Source organism: Chanodichthys erythropterus, chromosome 21, assembly GCF_024489055.1.
Source record: "Chanodichthys erythropterus isolate Z2021 chromosome 21, ASM2448905v1, whole genome shotgun sequence".
Lineage (NCBI taxonomy): Eukaryota > Metazoa > Chordata > Actinopteri > Cypriniformes > Xenocyprididae > Chanodichthys > Chanodichthys erythropterus.
In genome coordinates this window covers 5,327,716-5,340,233 of record NC_090241.1, presented here as the reverse complement: position 1 = coordinate 5,340,233, position 12,518 = coordinate 5,327,716, and the positions used below count along the sequence as shown (strand labels likewise).

The 12,518-nt window shown below is 41.8% G+C and overlaps 1 protein-coding gene across 1 annotated transcript in view; it reads right to left on the bottom strand.

The window, feature by feature from the left end:
- Window positions 1-12,518, bottom strand: part of dnah9l (dynein, axonemal, heavy polypeptide 9 like) — a 53,020-nt gene that overhangs the window by 27,621 nt on the left and 12,881 nt on the right. The window contains exons 22-37 of the mRNA XM_067372898.1: window positions 7,676-7,783; window positions 7,471-7,602; window positions 7,231-7,391; window positions 6,987-7,143; window positions 6,744-6,889; window positions 5,547-5,663; window positions 5,297-5,435; window positions 5,118-5,210; window positions 4,825-5,019; window positions 3,656-3,733; window positions 3,299-3,431; window positions 1,526-1,653; window positions 1,286-1,434; window positions 529-679; window positions 298-429; window positions 3-176 (exon numbers count right to left, since the gene is read on the bottom strand). Of these exons, the coding sequence (XP_067228999.1) occupies window positions 3-176; window positions 298-429; window positions 529-679; window positions 1,286-1,434; window positions 1,526-1,653; window positions 3,299-3,431; window positions 3,656-3,733; window positions 4,825-5,019; window positions 5,118-5,210; window positions 5,297-5,435; window positions 5,547-5,663; window positions 6,744-6,889; window positions 6,987-7,143; window positions 7,231-7,391; window positions 7,471-7,602; window positions 7,676-7,783 (2,193 nt within the window). The remainder of the gene's footprint in view (window positions 1-2; window positions 177-297; window positions 430-528; window positions 680-1,285; window positions 1,435-1,525; window positions 1,654-3,298; window positions 3,432-3,655; window positions 3,734-4,824; window positions 5,020-5,117; window positions 5,211-5,296; window positions 5,436-5,546; window positions 5,664-6,743; window positions 6,890-6,986; window positions 7,144-7,230; window positions 7,392-7,470; window positions 7,603-7,675; window positions 7,784-12,518) is intronic.

Sequence of the window (12,518 nt, the reverse complement as noted above, 5' to 3'; positions counted from 1 at the left end):
ACCTGCAAAGGGATGTCGGGTTCCAGCTCAAAAGGAGGTGTGCGTTCACTCCACGGAGTGAACCGTTTGGTGTTGGGGTCGATGTAGTAATCAAACACTGAACCCTGAGAGGGAAACTTCACAGCTCTCATTTCCTTACACCACCAACGACTGAACTCTGAACGATAGTCTATTAGCTGACAAGCGCCGAAGCAAAAAAACAAAGATAGAGTATCACAAATATAGATCATCACTAAGTGAAGATCACATTAGATATGTGGCTTATAGCAAACAGTGTTCCTGAATTTGCAGACTAACATGGTCCTGGAACAGAGCTCCTCCAAAGGCCCACACACATGCAAACACAAAGTAGAGCTCATAGAGCTCACGGGGAGAGTCCGGAGGGGTGTTTTCATCAGTCAGCAAGCAGTCCAGCAGACAGCACAGGGTCTGATGCATACAAACAATAGGCACACATTAAACGAACAGAAAAGTTTGGCTATATATATTTATATGTAGCCTAGTTGTGTTGGACTGTGTGTCTCTTACCTGTACCATGCTCATCTCAGGTATAGGTGTGATCGTCTTAAGGTTGCATCTGACCTGCTCCAGACAGTAGGGTACATACTTATCAAACAATATAGTGAGATTTGCTCGCTCAGATTGGGCCTGACGGGTGTCTATCCAGCTTGTCACATACCTGTTAATTAAAGTGAGTGTCTCAAACACAAACTGTAGTATTTGATAAAAAAAACTAGTTTACCATTTAAATGACCCCAAGATCAGTAAGATTTTTTCTGTAATAATTTAAGTTTTTAATGCAAGAATGCATTCAATTGACCAAAAATGACAGTAAAGAAATGTATAATGTTACAAAAGATTCCTATTTAAAATAAATGCTCTTCTTTTGAGGTTTATATTCAACAAATAATCCTGAAATGTGTCACGGTTTCAACCAAAACTGTTTTCAACATTGATAATAATCAGAAATGTTTCTTAAGCATCAAATGATTTCTGAAGGATCATGTGACACTGAAGACTGGAGAAATGGCTGCTGAAAATTCAGCTTTGCCATCACAGAAATAAATTACATTTTAAAAAATATTAAAATAGAAAAAGTTATTTTAACTTGTAACAATATTTCAGGATATTATTTTTACTGTATTTTTTATGAAATAAAGGCAGAATTGGTGAGAATAAGAGACCTCATTCAAAAACATTTAAAAAAATCGCACAGATCCCAAACTTTTGAACGGTACTGTACATTAAGATTGAAATTGGTTTAGTATAGGTCAGTGTCACTCACGAACTCCAGCCCAGATCCTGAGGGTTCACGTAAAGAATTCCAGCCCTAGATACTGTAGCTGGTGTTGCAGCCTTCAGGTGGCTGATCTCAAACAGCAAACGCATGGAGGGGGTCAGTGATATCCGCTCATTACTGGCCAAGGTAAGCACCTAATATATACACATCACATACACACATAAATAAATATAAACAATCACACAGCACACACATTTATGGCACTATTAAGTCATGACGAACAACCTTGTTATCATCCATGACAGTATTCAGTGATTCAATCCACATGGGGTCGATGTCTCCATCTAGAACAATCCACTTCGGTCCATCATGAGATATGGCAGAGAGTTCTCTCATAGTGGAAGAAAACAGACCTGAAACAACCAAGGATCTGTGATCACACAAACACACCTTCTCGCACATTTTTATACACACAGAAAGTGGCCCCAAAAAGTATCTGAACACTTAAGCCACACATTAATATATATGAAGTTTAGTGCATTAAATACCAAAATAACTGTTTTCTATTTTAATGTTTTAAAATGTTTATAAATGTAATTTATTCCTGTGATAGCAAAGCATCATTACTCCAGTCTTCAGTGATCTTTCAGAAATCATTCTAATATGCTGATTTGGTCCTCAAGAAACATTTCATATTATTATTGATGCTGAAAACAGTTGCAGTGCGTAATATTTTCTACATTTATGTGATAAATTTTTCCAGGTTACTTTGATGAACAGAAAGTTCAAAAGATTAGCATTTATTTGAAATTGATATTAATTTCTTTCAATATATTTTTTTTTACTGATCGTAGACTTTTGAACGGTAGTGTTTGATTTAAATCAAATGTTTAGATTTAAAGGTGCCATAGAACGTCTTTTTAAAAGATGTAATATAAGTCTAAGGTGTCCCCTGAATGTGTCTGTGAAGTTTCAGCTCAAAATACCCCATAGATTTTTTTATTAATTTTTTTAACTGCCTATTTTGGGGCATCATTAAATATGCGCCGATTCAGTGCGCGGCCCCTTTGAATTCTCGTGCTCCCCGCCCACGGAGCTCGCGCTTGCCTTAAACAGCATAAACAAAATTCACACAGCTAATATAACCCTCAAAATGGATCTTTACAAAGTGTTCATCATGCAGCATGTCTAATCAAGTAAGTATGGTATTTATTTGGATGTTTACATTTGATTCTGAATGAGTTTGATAGTACTCCGTGGCTAAAGCTAACATTACACACTGTTGGAGAGATTTATAAAGAATGAAGTTGTGTTTATGAATTATACAGACTGCAAGTGTTTAAAAATGAAAGTAATGACAGTCTTGTCTCCATGAATACAGTAAGAAACGATGGTAACTTTAACCACATTTAACAGTACATTAGCAACATGCTAACGAAACATTTAGAAAGACAATTTACAAATATCACTAAAAATATCATGATATCATTGATCATGTCAGTTATTATTGTCCTTGCTTGCTTACCTAGTCTGATGATTCAGCTGTGCACATATCCAGACGTTAATACTGGCTTGTCTAATGCCTTGAACATGAGCTGGCATATGCAAATATTGGGGGCGTACATATTAATGATCCCGACTGTTATGTAACAGTCGGTGTTATGTTGAGTTTCGACTGTTCTTCGGAGGTCTTTTAAACAAATTAGATTTATATAAGAAGGAGGAAACAATGGAGTTTGAGACTCACTGTATGTCATTTCCATGTACTGAACTCTTGTTATTTAACTATGCCGAGGTAAATTCAATATTTAATTCTAGGGCACCTTTAAAATAAAATCAGATTTTGCCCCTTTATGAATTAAAGTTCCCCACCATGTTGTTTATTTCAGATCTTTATGGGACATATGGATCCTCATAGCAATAGACAAACGCAACACACTCAAAAGTTTAGCGAAACAACCGCATATAAACACATACACACCACAGCTGACAGCTGTCTACAGAGATGAACTTCAAACGCAGAAATTAAACCACACTCCCATAAACACACACACACACCATCTTTCCACTCCCGTGTAGCTGGGTGCAGGAAGCCAAACAGCTCATCAGTGGTGACAGCTTTAGGGTTGATGTCAGACCAGATGGGCTTCAGTTTCATGTTAGAGTAGGTCTTATGCAGTGTCTTCAGAATCTGGCCCGTAAACAACCACATAATTCAACCATAAATAATTAGTTTACTGAAACAGCAACATGACCCACTCAACACAATTGAGCTGGCTAGTATAGGCTCTCTAAATATCAAGTATTGTGTATGAAAAACAACAAGCAGCAAATTAGTTAGAAACTCAAGAGCTCATCAAACCCTCAGAAACATTTATCTCTGTGCCTTTTTCTTTATTTCTTCATTGGACTGACCTGACTTTTTCCTGTTCCAGGTACTCCCACTACAAAAACAGAGTGTCTCACTGCCAACAGCTCCTCCAGCTGGGTCACCTGTAAGTAGAAATGGTGTAAAGAAACAGAGGGGGAGAAGATTTACAACTAAGGGGTATCTATATGCAAAACCATGAAACATTTAAAGGTGCCCTTGATTCAAAAATTTAATTTACCTTGGCATAGTTAAATAACAAGAGTTTAGTACATGGAAATGACATACAGTGAGTCTCAAACTCCATTGTTTGCTCCTTCTTATATAAATCTCATTTGTTTAAAGGACCTCCGAAGAACAGGCGAATCTCAACATAACACTGACTGTTACGTAACAGTCGGGGTGTACGCCCCCAATATTTGCATATGCCAGCCCATGATGTTCCCAACATTATAAAAGGCATTAGACAAGGGCAGCCAGTTAATGTCTGGAGCTGCACACAGCTGAATCATCAGACTAGGTAAGCAAGCAAGAACAGCGAAAAATGGCAGCTGGAGCAATAATAACTGACATGATCCATGATAGCATGATATTTTTACTAATATTTGTAAATTGTCTTTCTAAAAGTTTTGTTAGCATGTTGCTAATGTACTGTTAAATGTGGTTAAAGTTACCATCGTTTCTTACTGTATTCATGGAGACAAGAGCCGTCGCTATTTTCATTTTTAAACACTTGCAGTCTGTATAATTCATAAACACAACTTCATTCTTTATAAATCTCTCCAACAGCGTAGCAATAGCCTTTAGCCACGGAGGACAGCCTCAAATTCACTCAGAATAAAACTTTAACATCCAAATAAATACTTTACTCACATAATTCGAAGCATGCATGCAGCATGCATGACGAACATCTTGTAAAGATCCATTTGAAGGTTATATTAGCTGTGTGAACTTTGTAAATGCGCTGTAATATAGTCGACAGCGGGTGTGGCAGGGAGCACGCCATTTAAGGGGGCGGCGCCGAGTGTAAATCAGTGCATTGTTAATGGTGCCCCAAAATGGGCAGTTAAAAAAATGTATTTAAAAAAATCTATGGGGTATTTTGAGCTGAAACTTCACAGACACATTCAGGAGACACCTTAGACTTATATTACATCTTGTGAAAGAACGTTCTTGGGCACCTTTAAACATTTCTCACATGATCCGACACACATACCTTAAGTATGAAGTTCTCCTCTGGCTGCAGGTGGAGTTCTGCAACTGACTGGCGTACGTTCTTCTCAAGTTCATGGTCTCTCTTTCGTGGGATGTCCAGAAGAGGAAAGAGATCACTTATCAGACCCAAAAATATTGGCACATCACTCGTCACAACCTTTGGCAGGTTAAAGTCTCGCAGAGCACGCATCAGCACCTGAAAAATACACATATACCACATTACAGAACAAATATTACTGAATACATTTCAAATATAAAGCAGAGAAATGTCTAAACTACAATTCCCATCAGCACCTGCTCTTCAGGGCGGCTCCTGTCCTCCCTCTTCAGTGACCCAGCAACAACCAAGACTGACTTGATGGCCCTCAAGCCCCAGTCATAATGATCCTACAAAAAACAATGATCTTGTTTAAAAGATCACAGTGGTCTAAAACAAACAAAAGCAATAAGTGTATCAATAAATGTGTGTGTACCTGTTTGGAAAGCAGCTCTTTGCAGAGCGTATAGAGGCTGATGAACTTGCGTGCGAGCAGACGTGCTTCTATAAAACCTTCAGCCACCAACATGATCTCACAGATTAACTCATAATCAGGAATCACCATGGCACATGGCCTGACACACAGGGATAGAGTTCATGTTTAATGGACAATGAAATCTATTTTTCACAAAATCCATTATTATTGTCCATTTCACTCCATTCAATAGCATAACCAGAGCCTGAACCTGAAAAGCGCTTTGAGGTTTTCTGGTAGTTCAGTCCTCCCTGCATATCCAGGATTCAGAGTGATGAAGATCCCAACTGTTGTCCTCAACTCAATCTCCTCCCCCAGGAAGTGGAACCTAATACACAATGGAATGGAGGAGTATGAGATGGTTTGACATGTTATGAGATAGAATGGAATGGAAATGGATGGCATGGAATAGGATGGAAAACGAGAGCGCACTGTCTGTGAATGTAGTGTCTGTGACACACAGAAAGACACGCACAAGCATCGAGTTCTCTTTCGCCTTCGAACAAACGATAACACAGAATTATGCCAAAATGACCGTTTTGTTGAGTATCCTCATAAAACCAGTCTTAAATGAATTAAATATCATCTTAAATGAACTTGAGTTGTGAGATGCACGTCAGATCCATGTCATGTTCGGAAGCGGCAGCTCTTAAAGTGACAGCAGCCTAATAAACCAGTTGCTGTGATGTCTGTCGTTAATGTTAATCAAAAGAATAAAGGTACTAGAGAAAATTGTAGCTTTAATCTATATTTAATTTATAATTTATGCAGTGAATATTTCTGTATTTCTGACAATTTCTGTATATTTCCTACCTGTCCACATACATTTTTTTATAATATGATTTTTTGTATATTTATGTGAAGATTGTTTTAAGTTCACTTAAATTAAAAGTTATTTTTAAAGCCTAATAAAATGTTGAAATAGCTTCTAGTTATACTGTAATATTGATTGTCTATAATTAATGTTTCAAAAAAAAAATCTATTTCATAGAGTCAGTATCTATATTAGTATCAGTGATACTGGCCTTATTCATAAAAAGATGTCATTAAACAAATATTTAAAATATACTGTCTTTAAGTTGTTTCTCCATTAATTTGGAGAGTAACTGTGAAATTATTACAAAATAAAAATTTTAAAAACTAAATTTTTAATCATGATTAATCATGATTAATTAGTTATTTTAATCGATTGACAGCACTAAACAGAATGTGATGGAACAAGACACGATTGGATGGTATGGAATAGTGTAAGATTGTATGGAAAAAAATAGAATAGGATACAATAGTGTGGGGCGAGATGGAATAGAGGAAGATGTGATAGAATATAACGTTATGAAACAGGACAAGATAGGATTTGATGATAATGAATGGTGTGAAATGAGCTGAAATGGAATGAGATGAAACTGACCTCTGTTTCTTGTTGCGGACTGCATCCTGAATGGTTTTCACCTGCACAGCAACCACAGACAGAACCTCCACCGAGATCCTGTTAAACTCATCGAAACAACCCCACACTCCCGTCTGGGCCAAACCTTTATAGATATTACCTATGGACTGAAAGAGGAAGGAAGAAGGAGAAAGAAACAATACATAAAGTAAAGAGAGTTGTGCCAGTAGTGTTCCTGAGACCGATGTATCATGGCCTGCACACCTTGTAGTCCATTTGCTCTGAGCAGTTGAACACATAGACCATAATCCCGAGCGATCGGCCCAGGTCTTTGGTGGTTTCTGTTTTGCCAGTTCCGGCAGGACCAGAGGTGGCGCCACTCATGGTGAGGTGCAGAGACTGAGTCAGAGTGATGTAACATCTACGGGTACAATGACCAGCATAGTCAAATAAGATCAGGAATAAGATTACTGCACAAATCTAATTAGTAACTATGTGTGACACTGACCGGTCAGTGAGTGGCGTTATGACCAGTCTGTTGGTGTTCCCTAAATACTCGTATGAGAACTGAAACTGTGCGTCACAGATGTTGATGTAACAGTGCTTCTGCTGCTCATCCCATCTGTGCCGTAACTGCGACAGCCACGCAAACGCCTGTCCACTGGTCACCTATGACACATGTCATCATACTTCCTCTTTCCAAGCTCTTATTTTAAGCAACAGAACACATATTTAATGCTTTGATTACCTTCTGAGATATAAGTTTAGCGACTACATCACGAGCGTGGACATCAATAGTGCAGATGGTCATGATCTTTTGTCGGTCTCCAGGAGTGAGGTCACCCAGTAGCATGTGTATCAGAGAGTTCAGCTGACTGATCTACAGTCAGTTACAAACAACAGTGATTTCCTCAGCTATCAACATAAAGTGAGATGATAATATTTTTATTTACCTGTTTTCGGTTGTAGTCTTTCAGGGCAGTCTCAAAACCTTCCTCCACCCTCTCGAAGGCAATGCCCACATCTATCGCCCACCAAATTTGACTGCCAGTCAGAGCGACCTGAGAACCAGACACATACAAATGCACAAACATGTGGAATTAATCTGTTAAATAATTGTTAAATTATTGCTTTCATATAACATTGTTTATCCAACCTTTAAATCAAAGATCTGAAAACAATTTTCTTTATATTAAAGTATAGGCCTTATGCACCAGAAAAATCAATCTTTAAAATTTTGTATTTGAACTTCTGTTTTTGTGGTAGCTCTCTATATATATATCTTTGGCATCTCTGTCAAAGAGTAATTAGAGGGTAAAGTGGATTTACTTATTGTAGAGTTAACGAAAGTTATCATGAGCATTGTAATGTTTAACGCGGATTTGATTAAAAATGTCAGTAGACCAGGAAGTTTTTAAAACAAGCAGTTAATTTATAAATCTGTAAGATCTTATCTTCATGCTGTGAAAATACAAAACAGAAGACATAACACAATGAGTACAGCGCTGAAAAGGGACAGGGCTACATAATGTCTATAAAGTTACAAAGTGATAGGATAGTAATCATAAAAGAATTTTAATTCTGGTTGAGATTCCTTTTAATGATTATGATTTCTTCTATTGGTTCTTACAATATACAATGCTTAATGCAATATAACACTTAATGGACTAGTTCACTTCAGAATTAAAATTTCCTGATAATTTACTCACACCCATGTCATCCAAGATGTTTATGACTTTCTTTAATCAGTCGAAAAGAAATTAAGGTTTTTGAGGAAAACATTACAGGATTATTCTCCATATAGTGGACTTCACTGGAGTTCAATGGGTTGAAGGTCCAAATGTCAGTTTCAGTGCAGCTTCAAAGGGCTCTATACGATCCCAGACAAGGAATAAGGGTCTTATCTACCAAAACGATTGGTCATTTAAAAAAAAAAAAAAATGTATATACTTTTTAACCACAAATGCTCATCTTGCACTGCTCTGCGATGCACCACGCATTATGTTGAAAGGTCACTTGTGACGTAGGCGGAAGTACCGCGGTAGGGCGAAAGACTCCATCTAATTTTCTCCTCAAACTTCAAAATCTTCCGATATCATTGTTTTACCTTTTTTTGTAAAGGCCGTTTGGCTTAATTTTTGCACGTTTGTTTTGCAGAGACTGAATCTGTACTTTCACCTACGTCACACGTGACCTTTCCAACATGATTACGTCATGCAGGGCGGAGCTAGTGCAAGATGAGCATATGTGGTTAAAAAGTATATACATTTTTATATTTTTTTTAGAAAATGGACCTTTTCCAATTTGGAGCTTCAACCCATTGAACCCCAGTGAAGTCCACTATATGGAGAAAAATCCTGGAATGTTTTCCTCAAAAACCTTCATTTCTTTTCGACTGAGGAAAGAAAGACATGAACATCTTGGATGACATGGGGGTGAGTAAATTATCAGGAAATTTTCATTCAGAAGTGAACTAATCCTTTAATGCATTAGCTCTCTTCAGCAGACTACTGCTAAAAAAACAGATATCAAACTAGTTATATCAAAAAATTCTACCATTTTGCCATTTTTTAAAACATGGAACTAGTTCACTCCAACACTCCAACTATAAAAATCATCTTTAATTTGATTGATCATACACATGAGTTATTATAATTATCTTTCCCTTTCGTGGAACTGTCGACGCTGCGTGGTAACGCATTGGGAACCTTCTGCGTGATGTCGTCACTGAAGCACTCATGTATCTAACCAATCGCGTAGCGAGACGTCAGAGACGGGTGACGTCACGGACCAGGAAACTATAAAGCATACCCGGATGCAGAGCACGCTAGCTTCTGTGTCTTCAACAAAGCGCTCTATGTTATCTTGTCTGTCTTATTTGGGGTTGTTTGTCCCGTATCATTACAATATCTCTTCGTCTGAGGACAAGAGTTGCACAGTTGCGGTTTCTTCCCCCCGGAGAGAGACACCGGCGCTTCACCTCTCTTCCTCCGAGGAGGTTGATGTGGTGAGCGTCGAGACTGGGGAAGAGGACCCGCCATCCTCTTCCCCAGCATATGAGGAGCTCCTGGAGGTAGTGACCAGGGCTGTGGCCAAGTTAAAGATTGATTGGCCAGCAGAGCGGGCAGAACCGAAACCAAAAAGTAAGCTAGATGAGCGCTTTCTGCCCGCTCGGTCGCTACCCCAGCGTCGGGGTTTGCCGTTTTTCACGGACCTCCACACCGAGGTGTCGAGGTCGTGGAAAAGGCCCGTGCAGCACCGCGTATTCAGCCCCCAAACGTCTGTATATAGTAATATAGTGGGGTTGCAACGGCACGGTTATGCGGCGATGCCCCGGGTTGAAGAGACGCTTGCGGGCTATCTCTCGCCCGAGTCGGCATCGTCACTAAAAGCCCCGACGTTGCCCACCAAGCCCTTAAGAACAACATCAAGCTTGGTGGGCAAAGCATACACGGCAGCAGGTCAGGCGGCGGCATGTCTACACACCATGTCGCTGCTTCAAGCATATCAAGCAGACCTGCTGGGGGAGATTGATGAGAGCGGGGAGGCCACTTATGATTGTATTCAAGAGATCAGGATGGCAACTGATCTCGCTCTCCGTGCCACCAAAGAGACGGCCAAAGAAATCGGCCGGTCTATGGCAGCCTTGGTGGCTACGGAGAGACATTTGTGGCTGAACCTCTCGGACATAAGGGAGCGAGACAAAGCTGCCCTTATGGACGCGCCGCTGTCCCCTGCGGGCCTCTTCGGCGACGCTGTAAATACAGTCGTCGAGAGGTTCCAGGAGGCGAAAAAACAATCAGCGGCGTTCCAGAGGTTCATCCCCCGCCGCTCTATTCCCCCCGAGGCTGCTGAGCGGGAGCAGCCTCGGCCGTCCACAAGCTCCTCAGCGCACCACAGAGCGCAACAGAAAGTGAGCATGGCCACTCGAGCTCCCCCACAAACAGCTTGGGGACCGGGTCGGTCCGCTCACAAGAAGCCTTCCAAGGGTAAAACGGACCTGCGGGCCGTTATCATCGCCAGGAAGGCTTCAAAGCGGTCCTGACATCTGTGGGTCAGGACCCAATGAGGGTGGTCCCCTCCGGAGGAAGCCGGGAAAAAATACATCTAATCCCCGCTCCCCTTCGGCACCCTCAGGGGGACAGTCCGTCAACCCTGCCACCCAGTGTGCGTCAGGGCACGGCGGTCCCCGCCGGTCCTTCAAGGAGGGCCGGCCACTTGATTCGGTTGTCTGCCGGCGCGCCGTGTCAGATCACCGAGCCAAGTGCTCAAAAAACACCAGAGACCAGTCTCGAGAGACTGGTTCCCTTAGTAGATTTTTTGGCAGAGTGGAAACTACTTCCAAATATATCAAATTGGGTGCTGCTCATGATAGAAAAGGGTTACAGAATACAGTTCGGGTCTCGCCCGCCCATATTCAATGGGGTCCTTCCCACAGTGGTGACCCCCGAGCAGTCTCTGATGATGGAACAAGAGGTTATGACACTCTTGCAAAAAGGAGCTATAGAAAGGGTCCCTCCTCCCAGCAAGCTGTCAGGCTTCTACAGCCGTTACTTCATTGTTCCAAAGAAGGATGGAGGACTACGTCCTATCATAGATTTACGCGTGTTAAATCGCTCAATCCAGAAGCTCAAGTTCAAGATGCTTACACTCAAACAGATTATCCCACAGATCAGGTCCGAGGACTGGTTTGTGGCGATAGACCTGAAAGATGCATACTTTCATGTGTCCATCCATCCTTCTCACAGGAAGTTCCTCAGGTTTTCTTTCGGGGGCGAAGCTTTCCAGTACAAGGTTCTTCCGTTTGGCCTATCGTTATCACCCCGCACATTCACGAAGTGCGTGGATGCGGCTCTGGCCCCGCTAAGGCTTCAGGGCATCCGCGTGCTGAATTACATCGACGATTGGTTGATTCTAGCTCGGTCAGAGCAACTGGCAGTCCAGCCACGAGATGTTGTTCTGCGTCACATGGAGAGGCTTGGGCTGAGGCTCAACGCAAAAAAGAGTGTGCTAGTTCCGGTTCAAACTATCACTTATCTGGGGGTAGTTTGGGACTCCACCACGATGCGGGCACATCTGTCTCCCGCTCGGGTGAGTGCCATTCTTATGGCTATGAAAGGGGTGAAGTTAGGCCAGTCACTCACTGTAAAACAGTTCCAGAGGCTGTTGGGTCTGATGGCAGCTGCGTCCAACGTGATAACTTTTGGCCTCCTGCACATGAGACCCTTACACATGAGAGCAGCTTACATCCCAGGGCGCCAAAATATGGGAGCAGACGCCCTGTCGAGGCAGGGCCCGAGGCCCGGGGAGTGGAGACTTCACCCAGAAGTGGTGGATCTCCTATGGAAAAATTTCGGTCGAGCGGAAGTCGACCTATTTGCTTCGGGAGAGTCAACCCAGTGTCCACTCTGGTACTCCCTCACCCATCCAGCACCTCTGGGGCTGGATGCCATGGTACAGACGTGGCCGAGGCGGCGTCTGTATGCATTTCCCCCGATCGCCTTGCTCCCGGGAGTTCTGGAGAAAGTACGCCGGGAGGGGGTCAGCCTAATACTGGTGGCTCCCTTTTGGCCAACTAGAATATGGTTCTCGGACCTAGTGTCCCTACTAGACGGCTCCCCAATGGAGCTTCCCCTCAGACAGGACCTCCTGTCACAAGCGGGCGGCCGGATAATACACCCCCGCCCAGAATTATGGAAACTATGGGCCTGGCCTCTGAGGGGGCCAGGTTCGTAGATGCTGGTCTCCCAACCGAGGTTGTGGAGACCATATTAAACTCCAGAGCTCCCGCCACGA